The 17,114-nt window shown below is 45.7% G+C and overlaps 1 protein-coding gene across 1 annotated transcript; it reads left to right on the forward strand.

Annotated features, from left to right (window-relative positions):
* The first annotated feature begins 2,269 nt into the window (after nucleotides 1-2,269).
* On the forward strand, nucleotides 2,270-14,134 carry nt5e (5'-nucleotidase, ecto (CD73)). Its single transcript, XM_069656000.1, has 9 exons — nucleotides 2,270-2,694; nucleotides 5,739-5,961; nucleotides 7,365-7,553; nucleotides 10,421-10,618; nucleotides 10,809-10,963; nucleotides 11,170-11,278; nucleotides 11,535-11,684; nucleotides 11,791-11,991; nucleotides 12,076-14,134. Exons 1-9 carry the CDS (start codon nucleotides 2,344-2,346, stop codon nucleotides 12,249-12,251), a joined length of 1,752 nt encoding a protein of 583 aa, XP_069512101.1. The 5' UTR covers nucleotides 2,270-2,343; the 3' UTR covers nucleotides 12,252-14,134.
* Nucleotides 14,135-17,114: the final 2,980 nt, after the last annotated feature.

Below are 17,114 nucleotides of genomic sequence, written 5' to 3' on the forward strand. Positions count from 1 at the left end.
AAGAAGATAAAAATAAAGAGGTTTTTGCCTTGATTGACGGACAGCTGAGGGCCAAGGGCGGGAGTCGAGCCTGTGGCGGCTGCGTCGAGGACTGTAGGCTCTGAATAAGGGGGGCCTGCTCTACCCACTGAGCCAAACCAGGTTTTGATTTAATCCAGGAAGTGTTCGCCCTTTTATAATTTTGCTAGATGGCAGCGTGCATGAGTGCAGCGGCTCTTGGTGCCTTTTGAATCCACATCTGAGACTCTGCTGGTCCACTCAGAGAGAGAGAGACACAGCAGCGCCTGCACACACTGAGAGTCCTCAGGAGAAACAGCCTCCGTCACAAGCGGCTGGCGACCTTCTGCCGCTCCGCTATCCAGAGGATCATCACCCTCCTCCCTCGCTCCAGGACGTTACAGACACCTGCTTCCTCTGCAGAGCCACAAACACTGTTCAGTCCGCTCTCACCTGTTTGAGCCTCTGCCCTCGCTCAGGTGCTCCAGGTCGCTAAAACCCGGACTACTACTGTAGATACATGAACATGTTTCCCCTAACAACAACAACAACAACAACACCGTCACTAAATCTTACATAACTACCAGATAACTAACCGGAGCTGTGCAGCCTAATGACTTCAGCACCTGTTATCTACCTCAGCTGTTTATTATGACTTCAGCACTTTGTTTATTCATATATCAGGTGTGATGGTTGTTTTTGAAGCACAAACCAACGAGCCGCTCTTATCTCGTTGTATCCTCTTATCCAATCACAATAAAGGCTTTCTGTTCTCTTCTATTAGCTACTTAAACCTGCACTCCTTCTAATGTCCAGCAGGGGGCGACTCAGTAAACATGTTCCTAATGACTTTATGGTCTCAGTCTCTAGTTTCAAGTCTTCTTCAACACAGCGTGATGTTCATTTAGTCAGTGCAGGGGAGGGTTTAGGGCGGGGCTACCTATGATTGACAGGTTGCTGACTCACCACCTCGTCATGCAGGATCGTGACGTAACTTGAGGCTTCACAGGAAGTCCACTTACCAGTGGTTGACCTCACAGAGGCTATTTTAACTCCCTACCTACATTCATGTTTCAGCATCTGTGGATTAAATCCTCCTTCCACTTCACTGCCTCTCTTTATTATCAGGTGTCCAAAGTGTTTCATGATTCACGCGTGCTTTAAATAAACCAGTGTGATATGAAACGACGTGTCAGACAGCAGAGCTGAGGGAGGACGGCAGACTGAAGCTGTGTCTTCTGACTGCTTCACTGTAATGAGGCGCGGCTCCACCCCACATGGTTTCATTCATTCCAGCAGCAGCTTCCTCTTTATTTCTCATTCATGTTCAGACGTGTCACAGTTACACCCCCCCCCCCCCACACACACACAGGGAACACAAACGCTGCTTATGTCATCTTCAGATTCAATCAAAATACATGTCAGACTGTTCAAACAGCGTTCAACATACTGATACGTTTCTTTACTCAGTGGCAGGTTTGTGTGTCTGTTACTGTGTGCATGTGTACTTGTCTTTAACTGGAGCCTGCTGTTGTACAAGGTCAGTATTACACTCTTATACTGTAGTGCTTTCACTATGATTGAACTGTTAGTGAGGGTAACGTCGTGTCGGACCTGAGCCGTCTGCTGCCAGCAGGCCAAACTGTGAACACTAACATGCCGATTTTACAGTGCCGGTTTACCGTCTTAATTAAGCGCAGTTCCTCCAGTGGCCACTAGAGGCTGGCTCCAGAAGTGAGTCAGTGCCCATCGAGTGGCCTGATTACAGTCGCAGTAAAAACAAACTTGCTGTACTTTAGCTTTAGAGACAAACTGAAGGTGAAAAGTTCGAACATGTGATCTTCTGGAGGTCTTGATTGACAGAGCTACGATTCAGGCCAAGCAATCAAACCCAGAGTTTTTCTTTATGAGGTCAGATCAACATCACATTTAGAGATTATCTTTAATCCTTCATATTTCTTATGCTGTGTTGCCTTTTATATTTTACCAATGCCTTCTTATAAATCATGTAATTCAGGGACATCCCCTTAATGTGCGCACAGCCTCCATCCATCACATGTAGAGAACAGAAGTTCATCACTGTGTGAGAAAGTCAAAGGTGGTGGTGGGGGACTTAAGAGAAGAAAAGACGGATCATAGCCTCCCTGGTGTTCTCCTCCTCCTCCTCCTCCTCGCGCCTCTCTCTGTCAGTCTGCTCAGCATGTAGTTTCAGCGGGGTCTTGTTTAATTCATAGATAAGAGAGAGCAGCAGTAGCAGAGAGAAGGAGGAGGAGGCTGATCCTGGTGGGTCATGTAAGAACAAACACCTCTCGTCTCCACTTTCGGTTCTTTAACGCGCGCGGAGAGATGGACTCGGTGCGCCCGCAGCGGAGCGCTCTGCCGCGGCTCTTCCTCTCACTCCTGCTCGGCTTCTCCGTGTCCACCTCGGCGGACTGGGACTTGGTTCTCCTCCACACCAACGACGTGCACGCCCGGGTGGAGGAGACCAGCAAGCACTCGGGGAAATGCGGCGGCAGCAGCAGCGAGTGTTTCGCCGGAGTGGCGCGGAGAGCCACGATGGTCAATAAGATCCGCAGCTCCGAGAGCAACGTGCTGCTGCTGGACGCCGGAGACCAGTTCCAGGGGACGGTGTGGTTTAACTACTACAAGGGAGCCGAGGCTGCGCACTTCATGAACAAGCTGCAGTATGATGCCATGGTGAGAAACACACACGCGAGTTACATTATTATTATTATTATTATTATTATTATATTATTACTGCTATTTAAACTTTCTGTCTGCTCATCTGAACTTAGGCTCAGAGAAGAATACAGGTGTGAGGGTTCAAAAAGATAGAACTGGTGTATGTCCAGTTTGAGCCAACTTTAACAACTTCATAAACTGTCTGGTAGTTTACTCCATTTAAAATCATGTTGGATATGATCTTATTTATGTTTTACACATAACATCTTCATGTGCAGAGTAACGTTAAAGCTGTCAGATGATTGTTTACAGCAGAAATTGAAGGCTGTGAAACTTGTACTCATGTGGTTCTTAAACATTTAAAGCAACAGATTTGATTTAAATGCTTTTTATTACTGAAACTGTGTGGCCAGAATGATACAGTGCAATGGTTCCCACACTTGTTCTGCAGCCCCCCCACACACACACGGACACATGAACATCCATCAACACACACTGAAACACACTATCAGACACGTCCTTTGCTAACATACATTTCTGTATCTTTAGAATTCATTTTGAACTTTGTCTGCAAAAAATAAAAACCTTTCACAGAGGAAGCAGTTAGAGGTGAAGCCGGACATGCAAATGTTTCACGCGTTGCAGTGTCGAACAACTTGATGAAAATCCTCTTTGACAGATTGACACGTCTCGTCCTGCAGTCATTGCAGTGACCGGCGTGGGCGTGCAGCTGAGAGACTGTCGCTCTCAGTCAGCGTCCAGCTTTGATCTGTCGTCAGTCCTTAGGTCGGATGTATCAGAAGGATGGAGTGTGGTCAGAGGGTACTCCTTTTCCGCTCCCATCCGAGATGCAGCCTCATTGTGGACGTGGACATCGATGAACTTTCGTAGTCGAGACGTGACTCATCACGTGATCTTGTCTTTGTTTTAGTAGTTAAGACATTCGCTGTAGATCCATCAAAGACAGGAAACAGGCGCTGTAAGAACAGGAAGGCACACCGCTGTAAGGTCATTGAAATCATCAGACAGAGGACAGACAATGAAAGAGTAAATTAAAACAGGTGTGTAAGAACAACATGGTGACTCTGAGGCGACTCTAAAGTGTAAAGGTCGGAGCAGCAGATGAACTCCGCTCAGTGAACGGCTCAAGCTGATGTATTGATTCACTCAGTGGGTTTTAATCAGCTTAATAGCTTTTTATTGGCTCGCTCGCCCTGGGTCTTTTAATCTTTGAGCAGAATCACATTCATTAGTTTAGACTCATTTAAAATGCTGATGGAGAGTAAATCAAGTTCTGCCACCTCCTAAATGAGATGTTTGACTCATGTACGGTGGCCAAGAGTGTTCAAACCTTCAGGGAAGCAAATGTTTTCACCACTTTGAAGACAACTGAGCACCTCCATCTCCTTTCATTGTACAAACATGAAGCTAGAACATCTCCACAGCGGGTGCCTCCATCCTGCTCATGTGTATCCAGAGTGTGTGCAGTAGAGATCGGCTGGTGGAGCCGCAGCATTGACGGCCTCGTCCCTTCCTCTGCCCAAAACACACCTGCACCTTGTGTGCTCGATAGAACAAATACAGAGTGTACAACCCTGGATATTTGTTAGTCAAACACAGTTTAGATTACAGCAGGGTTCAGGCTCCTTCAGCAGCCTCTCCAGGTTTATTAGTGACATAAAGCGGTGTATCATCAGCGTACAGATGAACATATCTAAAAGAAACATGTCAATCATTGTAGACATGAAGCAAAGCTTGTTACCCAGCAGGCTTTGTTTGGTTTGGCTCTATAAACAACCTGTTAATCACTAAACCGTTACTTCTGAGACAGCTGCATTTCACTTTCTGATGACGTCTTCTGTGATGGATTAAAGAATCTGTTTCCTCAGAAAACAGAAGTGTTACAGTCAGATCGACTAACTGAAGAGCAGCAGTGTTTACCTGCCTTCAAACAGATAAGGAACAAGGCCTTTCTCTGTTCTGCTCTTTGACTTCTGGTTAATTTTCACACAGTCAGTAGAACGCAGGCATTACTCTCTCTGGTTTAAATCTGTCCTGCTTCACTTTCCGTGCCAGAAGCGGCTGCTGGCTATCAGATATCACCGGTTATCTTCTTGTCCGTAAACACTCTCAGTTCTGTTTCCTGTAACGGCTTCGTTTACATTCTTACTCTTTAACGAGCCGAGGCAAAGTCTAGTGGACGAGGAGGTCCGTGTGTATTTAGAGTCAAGACACTCGAGAGTTAACGAAAACCATGACACACTCAGAGCTGTTGACACACTCAGCTGTCTTATAGTAATCTATCTTTAGTCTTATTTTCTGGATAGAAATTGTTAATAGGCCTGTACTTCGATGTAAAGAGGGTTTAAATCTGCAAGTTTAAGACACGATTAAAGGCCTCTACTCACACTGTCGTAGCAGTCATCTTGGGGGGTCGACTTCATGTCACGCTGAGCGAGACTGGTGTGATTGAATCTGTGTCACATGGCACCATATCAGCAGTGAGGCTGTCAGTTTATGTGATGAGGTCTGCTGAGTTGTAGGCCTATGATTTAAACAGAGAAGCATCGTCTGCATATCGATTTACAGTTTATACTCACCAGTGTGGAATCTTAATGTAGCTGTTTGTCAGTTACTCATTTTATAGCTCAGTTTCCAACGCAAGAACTTTCCCCAGGGACATTTGGAGGCACTCAGTGCTCTTCCACTGCAGGGATCACGGTCTGAATAAAGTCCCACAGACCCGAAAGGGCCCTTCTCCAGGGGTAGCACTTTACTTTATGTTGGGACCTGCAGCGTTGAACATTTCTTGGAGTACTTGCAGCTTTCAGAAGAAGTTCTCGGTTCCCAAATCTCGATGAGGAGCATTCAGGTAAAATTAGTTGTTTACCATGTTGATGTGTTGGAGGGAGAGCTGCTTGATTAAGTCATACATCACCTTTATTTTTAGATGCTCAGAACATTATTTAACGTGGCGTGGACGATGTGTTGGGTATAAATGAAAGTTAACTCAACGTGTGTCTGAGGGTCGATATTTAACGTCTCTTTGTGTCTTTCAGGCTTTTGGAAACCACGAGTTCGACAACGGCGTGGAAGGACTCATGAAGCCGTTCATGGAGGAGATCAAATGTCCCGTTCTCAGCGCCAACTTAAAAACAGACCAAACTCTGGCAGCAACGTTTGGAAACTCCTACTTACCTTATAAGATCCTCGACGTGAGCAGGGAGCGGGTGGGCGTGGTGGGATACACGTCACAGGAGACTTCGGCTCTGTCCAAACCTGGTGAGTGGAAGCAGATGGTTTATGAGTGTGTGTCTGTGAGGGCCTGCACACTGTCAGCATGATGGTGATGATACACACTTCCTCTAAACGTTATTTTCATGGCCGACATCTGTTAGTGTTAGGGGTGATTAGGTTTGTTTAAAGGCCTGACACCTTAAAAGCTTTTCTGTGGCGGCTACATCAACGTGAAACAAATAGATCGCTGAGGAAACTAAACGCTTCAAATAACAAATCTTTACGACGGGCTGAGAAGTTTCACTCTCAGGCTCAGGTTGTGTTTCGCCTCAGAAACAAAACAGTTCTTTCCAAGTGGAAAATTGATTAAAAAGAAGTTTAATGTTTCTACAAAAGTCCGACACAACATGACGTAAAAGACAAACGAAGCAGGGCTGCTGGGGTGTTTGTCAAGCAGGGACAGGTGGCAACCAAATTGTATGAAAATACCTCATGTAATTATGTCATCCAGGAGTACAGGTGGCAAACAAATCAGATGGAAATCACCTGTTCCTAACACGAAGGGTTTTAAAAATACATCAACAGTGATCATTGATTTCACAGTTTTTGACACGTCAGATGAAAATGGTTTTTCAAACATTCCTTAAACCCTGCAAAGGTCGGGATTACTCTAACGTGACAATGATTTTAGTGCCGGATGAAGCATGCACAACTCGATGTGTTGCTGCAGTAAAAACCTCACGTCTTGTAAAAAGTAAAACTGCAGACAGGTGTGACATATTTAAACTATTTAAACACTTCCCAGATATCCACACAGTGCTGCATGTGTGACGTCCACGGTTGGCTCCGGTTGTAACTCCTGATTTTCCTGGCTGACGGTCGCTTTCCTTTTCAGACTGTTTGCTTCATCTGAGCGTCGAGTTTGTTTCTTCTTCTTTGGATTTTCACTTCTTGTTGAAGTTGTATCTGTAGTCATCCATCTTTTCTTTGTTTGTTCAGCCATAGTAGATTACTGTTTACTCGCAACACTTGCAGAGAGCGGAGAAGCAGCCGCTTAGCTCCGCCTACCCTCTCTGGCAGACCAACCACTGCTGGCTGATGGAAAACGCCTCACTAACTGGGCGTCGCCACAGACACCCAGCCCATAATAATACTATATACTGCAGATACAAAGGCTTTCATCAGCGGGCCATATGCTCAGTCAGCATTGTGTTACCTCATTCAGAGATACATAGTGACCTTTAACCTTTAGATCCACACTGGTTTTATACAGCTGTGATTTTGATTTGGGAGGCTGTGGCTCAGGAGGTAGAGAGGGTCGTCCGTTTAGGTTTGATCCACCTGTAAACATGCTGAACTATCCTCGGACCACACACTGAACCTAAGACATTATTTTGTACAAACAGTGATTCCTAATGGCTCTCTTACCTGTCCGTGTCGTTGTTCAGGACCACACCTGAAGTTTGAGGACGAGGTTTCCGCCCTGCAGCTGCAGGTGGACAAACTGCAGACGCTGGGCGTGAATAAGATCATCGCTCTGGGTCACTCGGGCTTCACTATGGATCAGCAGATCGCCCGGAAGGTCCGAGGAGTCGACGTGGTCATCGGTGGACACACCAACACTTTCCTCTACACAGGTAACAGATCTGAGTCTGTTGGACATGTGTTTATATTTGGTTTGATTTACATGTAACTACTCTGCAGATATTTAAGCAGAGGTTTCAGACATCCAACACTATCTCCCGTTTTTTACATCCTGTCGGGGCTGCTGGAGTGACTGTAGGAAGCCATCTTGATGCATTTTCATTGAGTATAACTGATCTTGTAGGTTGGGTCAGTGCATTTCTTCACTCTCTTTCAGTGTCTAACTCTGTGTCTGTGAGCTGTGGTCTTTTCTCCTGGATGGAAACTCTGAGTCTCACACGTGGTTAGCTTGAGAATAAACATACTGTGGACACAAGTGTGGTCTCCTTAAATCAATAAAAATAAATAGCTCAGGCGCAGGAAGTCAGCTGCTGGTTTGGACCTCAGGCTGCAGACACTAAAGATGTTTTTGTGCAGCAGAGGTCGGGCAGTGTCGGGTGTCAGGACAGCACTTAGTGGCTGTTTGGACTCTGAGAGGAAGAACATCCTTTAAGGCTGACAGTGATGCATTCAAGACCTTCAAGGGCGGATATGTGCAGTTAGACACAAAGCAAACGGAAACATGAACTAAGCATCGGCGACCTTTGCAGAGATCTTTAAAGGTTTTGTTATCTGTACATTCTGACAGTTAGAAGCAGGACGCATCGTATCGCAGGGCCTTGTTCTTGGCGGTGCTTTGCTCTCTGCACTCGTGTCTGCCTGTTTCACTGATCGCCTGCGGAGGTGAAGTGAGAAGTCTACTCAATCCAACCAAACCAAAAGTGGCACCTATGGCTGGGTCTGTTTCGCCAGGTTTCCCAGCATGCTTTGAGCAGTGACCTCATGCGTACTCAATAAATGGGAGTGAATTTTCTTGTGCATTTGATTGCGTTCAGCAGGCACGCACTCTGACGCTGTGTTGCAAAACACATTTCGAAGGCTCCTTCAGATGCGTCCTCCTTTTCCCGGGCCATGAAGGATCCACCAGGTCCATCCTTCGCAGCCCAACGTATCCCAAGATTCATTGCACGCCAATTCAAACAAGATGGCAGACTCTTAAAAGTTTTTGGTTTCAATTCAATCGAATAGTTTGGCCTGATAAAATGTACGGCCTTAGCAGCGTACACAGGCTACGAATGCCTCAAAGGATGCAGCGCCTGAATTGAGACACAGCTCATGTGTCATCCTATTCTACATTAATCGTTGGACTGAAACAGATAAGCACCCTGACGCCCTCTCTGGCCTCTCTTATCATCACGATGCAGACGACGCCCACACTGGATAAATCACCTGCCAAGCTCCCTCCGTCCCACGCTGTCCTGTGTCACACTCTCCACCTCTCTCCTTTATTTCATCAAGAAGTCTGCGAACATGAAGTGTGGGAAACTTTGCCTCTGCCGGTAACTGATCCCTAGAGCTGCGACCTCACAGCACTTTGGATCCTCTCAGATGACTCATCAGATTCAGAGGAATTCACTTTGGCTTTGGGTTTAACTGCTTCTGATTTGTTTCTGTAATGAAGCCGACAAGTCATCAATAAGTCATCAACAAGTCATCAACAAGTCATCGTGTCTTCATTCTTTCCTTTTAGAAACAAGGGAAACTGGAGTCTTCAGCAAAGAACGTTAAACATAAAGAACGAAAAGAAAGATGATGATCTGTTAAGTTTTCCAAAGTTTGAACTTCCTGAAATTTGACTTTATCACTGGAGAAAAGTGACATCTTTAGGAAGTGTTGGTCAGCCTGGGTCAATATGTGCATCATGTCTGAGTGTTGGAGGTTTGACTGCAAGACGACCCTGACTGTTACGTATGCATGTCATGTCATGTCATGTCATGTCATGTCATGTCATGTCATGTCATGTCATGTCATGTCATGTCATGTTATGTTATGTTCCCTGACAGTCTGAAAGCAGAGCTGCACGTAGTTCCAACACTGTTTATTTTTGGGCGTCAGTTCTCCGCTCCGTCTCCGGAGTCTTTTCTGAACTTGGAGCAAAACTGTGTTTCGTGCTCAACATCCTGGTTTGTCATCGTTTCAAAGACTGACTTCATTTAAACAGACAAAAGTCCGATTTACAACGTGTTGTGGTGCAATGATACGTTAACCCATCAGGTCCTGTGTCTTGGTGCGACAGTGGTTAGTTGAAGTTTGAATGGAGTCTAAATCAGCTTCTTTGGTTTGATCCAGTTTTACTTTGATGCACTCAGGTAGGTGGATGGAGCTCAGGTTTTGTAGCATTTCCAACATCCTCATCGAATTTTTTGTTCTGTAAACCAACAAAACAACGAAGACGTTTGAAGAGGTTTGGCTGGAGTTGTCGCTCTACTCGTCCCATCTTGTGAAGGCGGTAACTTAGCAACGTCTGGAGGGAGCATCTCCAAATTTGGTAGAACCATCCACTGGGACTCAGAGATGAACGGATTAGAGTTTAATAGCGAAAGATTAAAGTCCCTGTGACCTCACCTCCAGCCCATTCTCAAGAATGTGATATGTAAACAAACCCTGGAAGGAACTCGTCTCATCTGGTTTATTTATTTTTTAACCACAAAGCCCTCCACACTCCCCTCACTCGGCCCCTCATGTACCTCTGAATGTATTATGTGCCTCCTGTGAATGACTGGTGCTACCTCTCCTGTTTAATGTAGGCCCATGAGTGCTGTTGTTTTAGGTGAATGCATATGTTCAGATATCATCAACTTCAACTGGATGGAAATTGCAACTTCACTTCACAACAATAACTTAATGTTGGGTTCTGTTCTCTTGATCTCTAATTGTTGTTAACTTCAGCTCTGGGAAACTGCTCAGTTTAAACCCTGGTAGATAAACACAGTTTTCACCTGCCCTTCCACTGACTCCTGCTTTCTCTTTGCCCTTTCAGGAGCGCCTCCTTCCTCTGAAGTCCCTGCAGGTCCGTATCCCTTCATGGTGAAATCAGAGGACGGCCGGCAGGTTCCTGTGGTGCAGGCTTACGCCTTCGGAAAATATTTGGGTTATCTTAAAGTGACCTTTGATGAAGCCGGAAAGGTAGTGAAGTCTACAGGAAACCCCATCCTGCTGGACAGCAGCGTTCCCCAAGGTAAGAGAACAGAAAAACCCTCAGTCTAAACTTTGTAGGTCTTTGATGGGTTTTATTCTACAGCATCTTTTTTACAAGGTCAGAAAAGTCTTTTATCTGATGTATAACAGAAGTATAAATTGGAAGCACCAGTACCTAGAACTCGTGAGATATTACCTCAACTCTTCCCTAACTCGGCTGTCTTCTTCAGATCCTGCAGTTCTTGCCGACGTTGAGGAATGGAAAAAGAATCTGGCCAACTACTCGGCTCAGGCTGTGGGAAAGACTCTGGTCTTTCTGAACGGGACCACCGAAGAGTGTCGCTTTCGGGAATGCAACCTGGGAAACCTGATCTGTGATGCCATGGTGAGAGTTGTTTCTCAATCCTCAAAGGAAAATCGAGGATCAAACTCAAACCCCTTTGAATCGTTCGAGGTGGCTCTCAAAAGTTTTGTATCTTAGCTGAGATGGAAAGTGTTTCCAAGATTATAAATGTGTCCCTTACACATTAAATAGATGACAACTCAAACCTCTGTGTGACTTTGAGAGTCTGCTTCTTGTCTCCACTCCAGCTGGACAACAACATCAGATTCTCAGACGACGTCCAGTGGAACCACGTCAGCGCCTGCTTATTAAACGGAGGAGGCGTCCGCACATCTATTGACGAACGAACCAGAAACGGTGCGTCGATGAATCCAGAGGAAGTAAAATAAAACTGGAGCAGTGTCTCGTCCAAACGCAGAACACGCAGCCAAAGAGAGCAGATGGTTTTAGGTGGAGAGAGCGAGTGACTTCCTCAGTCCTCTCCTGTGAGACGACTAAAGTTCTTTTGAGGTCACTTGAAGAAGTCGTTGAACATCGCATGTTTTCTCTATAAAGATTCTTTATAAACTGAAGTCAGAAGAACTTGCTGAAGGTGTCGATGTGTTGTCTGCAGGTTCGATCACCATGGAGGACCTGATCTCTGTCCTACCTTTCGGAGGAACCTTCGACCTGGTGCAGCTGAAGGGCTCCACGCTGAGGAAAGCCTTCGAACACTCAGTGAGACGATACGGCCAAAGCACCGGAGAGTTCCTGCAGGTGTCAGGTATCTTTATTTCCACATTGTTAAAGACGTTGTGTATTAATAGATTCATGTTTTGAAGCAGTCGTTGCACAAAGGTTCCTCCTCAGTGACGTGTTTCCTCTGACAGGGTTTCATGTAGAGTTTGACCTCTCCGAGCCGCCGGGGAGCCGCGTACGGAGCCTCGCCATCCTCTGCACAAAGTGTCGCGTTCCTCGTTACGAGCCTGTGGAGGACGAGGTGGTGTATAAAGTGGTGCTGCCGTCCTACATGGTGAAAGGTGGAGACGGCTTCTCCATGATCAAAAACGAGACCCTCAAACACAACAGCGGTGAGACGTTTGGTACCTCTCACTTTACCTGAAGTGACGTCACCGAGTGGAAGCGTGACTGTCCATCTTTCTGTTTCCTTTCAGGGGATCTGGACATCTCAGTCGTGTCCCACTACATCACGATGAGGAAGAAAGTTTATCCATCTGTTGAAGGACGCATCAAGATCTACAACTCAGCCTCTGGACTGCAGAGACGACCCGCTCCACTGGTTCTACTGGTGTCACTGGGGCTGCTGTGGACTCTGTTTGGAGGCCTATGAGGCGGACTTCACCTGGAGGACTTATTGAAGGTTTTTAACAGACTGCATGTGAACTTGAAGACTTCACAGCACTGATGGGCGTTCACTGATCATCTCACCTCACAAAAACATGATTGACTTTACTTCAGTTCAATTTAACAGTGTTGTTTTTAAGAGGTAACTTCTAGTTGCCACATTTTCCCCTAACAGCCGGCTGGGACGGTCTCAAAACTCCGTGTGGACCAAGTTTGAGCTAAATGTCAAAAACGGTGAATCAGGCGGCATCAGATCTGCAGGTCTTATAACGGCCTTGTGATGACGACATCATCCGTAAAATAAATCAAAAACTTTCTACAAGCAGAAGTTTTACATTTAAATTTGATTTTCGTTTTTTTTGGTGCAACTTTGAAAATATTGATGCGTCAAGAAAGAAACACGTCTTGAAAAAGAGCGACAGCTTCTCTCCTTCACCCACACAGCACAGACTGATGCTAGCAAAATAATGAACAAACGAAACATCTCTTTTTCTACAGTGAGCAGTGTTAGCAGCCAGGAATGGAAGCAGCTGAACCAGAAGTAGTTGATGAACTTTACATATTCACCTCGTAGATTAAATATTAACGCTTCTGGTCAGTGAGTTCAAAGACATTTCTTTAAAGTTCACCAGGAAGCCAAAACTGGTGACGCTAACATTAGAAAGCCGTTTGATGGATTGCCATAAAATGTTGTTCAAACATCCACGTCCCCTCAGGATGCATGTACGTAACTTGATTCCATCCAGCGCCATCATCTCTCCAATATCGTAATAATAACACCTGCAGGAATAATCATGCTCCCATAATCCTCTGTTTTCCTTTGTGTTTGTCCGCAGATGTGACCATGCTAATGCGCTAAGCTAAGGAAGTTAACTGTGAACATTGCACCTGCTAAATGTCAGCGCGTTAGCTCTGTTTCATTCTGGTCTTACCTTCAACAGAATGGACGGTTAAAGCATCTCACCTTGCTTACAGGTAGCTTCATTAAGCTGAACTCATGAACGGCCAGCAGTCCTGCGTCACGCTCTAACCGCTCCGTGTAGCAACATGCATAGGAACAACAAACCTCTCGTTACATAAGCTAGCTGCAGTAAATATTGATTAATTTGAGTTATTGATTTCACATTGACAAATAAAACACTTAATTACATCTACAATTATCACCGATTTATTACCGGGAAATAATGAATCTGTTAATACTTCACTTTGAGAAGTTTCCTCATATTATTGATTAATATTATTTAATTAAATAGACAAAAAAACAGGTAACCTGTGCGACCAAAGTTTAACACAAAGCATCATCCATGTTCAGGATGACTTCTTCATTCCTGCCTCTTACCTACGTTTATAACATACCGAAGCTTTCTGGGCAACGCCAGCTGTTTTTAAACGCCCAGAGTCACAACGAGTCACAGCCAACGAGTCACAGCTAACGAGTCACAGCTAACGAGTCACAGCTAACGAGTCACAGCCAACGAGTCACAGCTAACGAGTCACAGCTAACGAGTCACAGCCAACGAGTCACAGCCAACGAGTCACAGCTAACGAGTCAAAGCTATCGAGTCACAGCTAACGAGTCACAGCCAACGAGTCACAGCTATCGAGTCACAGCTAACGAGTCACAGCCAACGAGTCACAGCTAACGAGTCACAGCCAACGAGTCACAGCTAACGAGTCACAGCCAACGAGTCACAGCTAACGAGTCACAGCTAACGAGTCACAGCCAACGAGTCACAGCTAACGAGTCACAGCTTATAAAACTCAGAGAGAAGACAACAAGTCATTTAACCAGCAGCAAAACTTTTCCTCCTCTTTTTACCTTTAAAAATGTTTTTTTGTACGACAGAATAAAGTTTGTGTTTTGTTCGACTTCTTCTGTCACTCTGACTCTTCATTGCTTTGCGAGCAGGGTTTCCTAAGGTTAACGCTCCTGTGAGGAGTTTTTACTGGTTACGAAACACACTGAAAATAATCCTGATGACTCTTTATGAGCGACAGAAGCAAACAGACCATCAGAGACAAGATTGATTATTTCTATATAATTATTTTTAATGCCTCTAACTGATGACGGGGGGGAAGGTGTCGGACGAAGCCATGACCTGCACGCTGCCTTTGTTACAGGGCTAAACTTTAAAGTGAGTGATACATGTGACTGTTAAAGAAAGCAGGAGGAGATTTTTAGTTTAAAATCACCAGGTTAGCATGAACAGGACAAAATCAGCTGAGAGATAAGAGGCTGTGTCCACAGGGGGCGCCAAAATCAGCACAAACAGAAAGTTCCTCTCAGCAGCTTTAAGGTCTCAGATTACAACATGACTGTTAGTAGGAAGTTACGACGTTTTCAAACACAGACACCTTAATGAAGGACTTCACTGCAAATCAGCAACTAAAACTAAAACCTTCATAAAATGTGGAACAATAAACTTCTGATGTTCACATTGTGTTCTGCTGTATAATTTCTGCACGTGCACCAGCAGCCGTCAGAGCTCTAAATATTCACACAGTCTGTTGTCCGGCTTTCTGTGCCGCCGCGCAGCAGAGAGAGAGTCTTTAGTCTGAGCTCAGAGGAAACACAGATCTGAATCATCAGCGTTTTATGGACAACAGAGATTAAGACAGCACACATGTTTCCACTCAACTTGAGAAACTGAAGTAGTTTACGAACCCTGTGAGAGGCTGCTCACTGTAACACAGATGGATAATGATTCTTAAACTGTCTGGATTTGGACCCGACTGTGGCAGAAGTTTGGATTTTAGTGTGTTCTCATAATAATGTGTTTCCACACTGATGGAAAAAGCCTCACCAAAAAGTGAAATAGAAACAGGCCTTTTTTTAAGGTTTGGACTCCTGCCAAAGAGGGTCAGATACTTTGACCTGGTGGAGGAGTGCAGAAGCCATGGGTGGAGAGCCCGCTGTGAGCTCGGTGAGGTGGGCTGCAGACGCTTCGCAGGCCAGTCTCTGCATCAGACACTAAAGCCGCTTTCCCACTGGTCAAAAAACCCGCTAATACCCGCTAACACCCGGCTTTATTGCTTAGTGGGAAAGGTTACAATCAGCATTCAGACCCGGGTCACATGACTCTGCAGTCAACCCGAGTAATTATCGCCTCGGCTCACAAAACCCGTGTTGACACGCTAATCTCCGCCCCCTCTCCGGCGCGATGCTATGCTCCGTCGGTAACTTCTGCGACTCCTCGTCATCTCAGCTACAAACTCCGCCCGTCTCCGTCCGAGCAGCGCTCGAACATCGTTCCAGATTTGTTGGCGCCGAGTTTGATAAACAGACTGAATGAGTGATAGATACAATAAAGACCTAACCACCGTAACATCTTCACTGGTTACTAACCCTGTCTCTGGTGTGTTTGTGACGTCAGACGGTGACGCAGCAGGAAAGAGACCGACAGGAGGAGACTTCACTGGCAATGGGAAAAGAGACAATCGGCCTCTATAAGAGGTCTTCCCGGGTCTGAACATTTTGGTAGGAAAGGGGTATAAGTCTATAAGGAGAGAAGAGCCACCAGGAACATCACAGAAGCTCTAAGGTGGCTGTGGATCAGGAGGGGCGAACCCTGGCACAGCGAGCTACATGGACACAAGACACTGATCACCCCCGGGTGGGTCGCCCAGGTGATCAAACACCCGAAACACTCTGACCCTGGGTTCATCTCTGACAATGTGTCCAAGCTGCACCAGCTGCTGTTTCTAGAAACTAGCCTCAGTATCAGTCATCACCAGCCGTCACACTGAGGAGATAAACCGCATCATCATGTCTCCGCCTGCAGGGCAATCCTCTCCTCTCTCCACATAAAGGTCAGAGGTCACGGTCGGGTTCATAAAGATGGAGGTGTCGCTTGAGCAGGAAGACTTTTAAGTTTCTGCACCAGGTCAGAGTTCACATGCACGACAGCAGAAAAGGTAAAAACTGGCTCATAGCTCTTCCGTGATCTCTCTCATAAAAACTGGCACAAAGATTTTCATGAACAGCAAAAAAGAAAGAAAATGAAGAGTAACTTCAAAGTCAGCTGTTTGCTCTGCAGACTCTCCTCCGTCTCTCACACGCTGTGTGTTTTTACCCAGAGTTCCTCAGTGAACAAGGCCTCCTGTGTGTGAGGGATCTCCCTGACAACGCTCGCTGCCTGTTAATAGTCTGGAACTCCTTACGAGTCCGTTCACAGAGCGGACGTGAACTCGGCTGGCACCAGGCTGCACCGAGAGGAGCTGCCAAGGGCCGGAGAAGTCCACATTTAGAGCGAGTGGAAAGTGTTTCTGCGGAGGACACAGGCTGATGCAGAATCAGGACACATTTTTACTGTTTTATATTCAGTATGTTCATATTTCTGTCCATTGTCTCTATCGTTCATACAGTAAAGCTTTGCACACTGCACCGGCATCACCTTGCACACTCCTGTACAAAGTACACAGCTCCTTTCTTACACAAAGAATGCTTTAAACATGCTGCACACACAGCAAATACACACATGCACGGACAGGACACTATGGACATGCAGTAATGGAGAGAGGTCAAGACGAGCCCTCGTTTGGGATTTGGTGCCTTGCTCAAGGGAAATGAGTTACCAGCCCCAGTTTCCATACTTGGTCTGTACCGGGACCTGGCAACCCTCCGGTTCCCAAGCCAAGGCCCTACAGACTAAGGTTCCCTGACCCCAAGACAAACAGTAAGTTACATATTTAATTTAATATTCTTTGTGTTTATTTTATTCTATGTAAGCATCCTGACAGGAGGAGTACTGCTGCGCCTATTTTACATTTACCATAATGAACCAATAAGACCAAGACTAAGTCCTTGTATGTGTAAACGCACTTGGCAATAATAACAGATTCTTGCAGC

Source organism: Semicossyphus pulcher, unplaced genomic scaffold, assembly GCF_022749685.1.
Source record: "Semicossyphus pulcher isolate SPU_LCO1_2020_fin unplaced genomic scaffold, fSemPul1.0.p SCAF_11, whole genome shotgun sequence".
In the NCBI taxonomy this organism is placed as follows: Eukaryota; Metazoa; Chordata; class Actinopteri; order Labriformes; family Labridae; genus Semicossyphus; species Semicossyphus pulcher.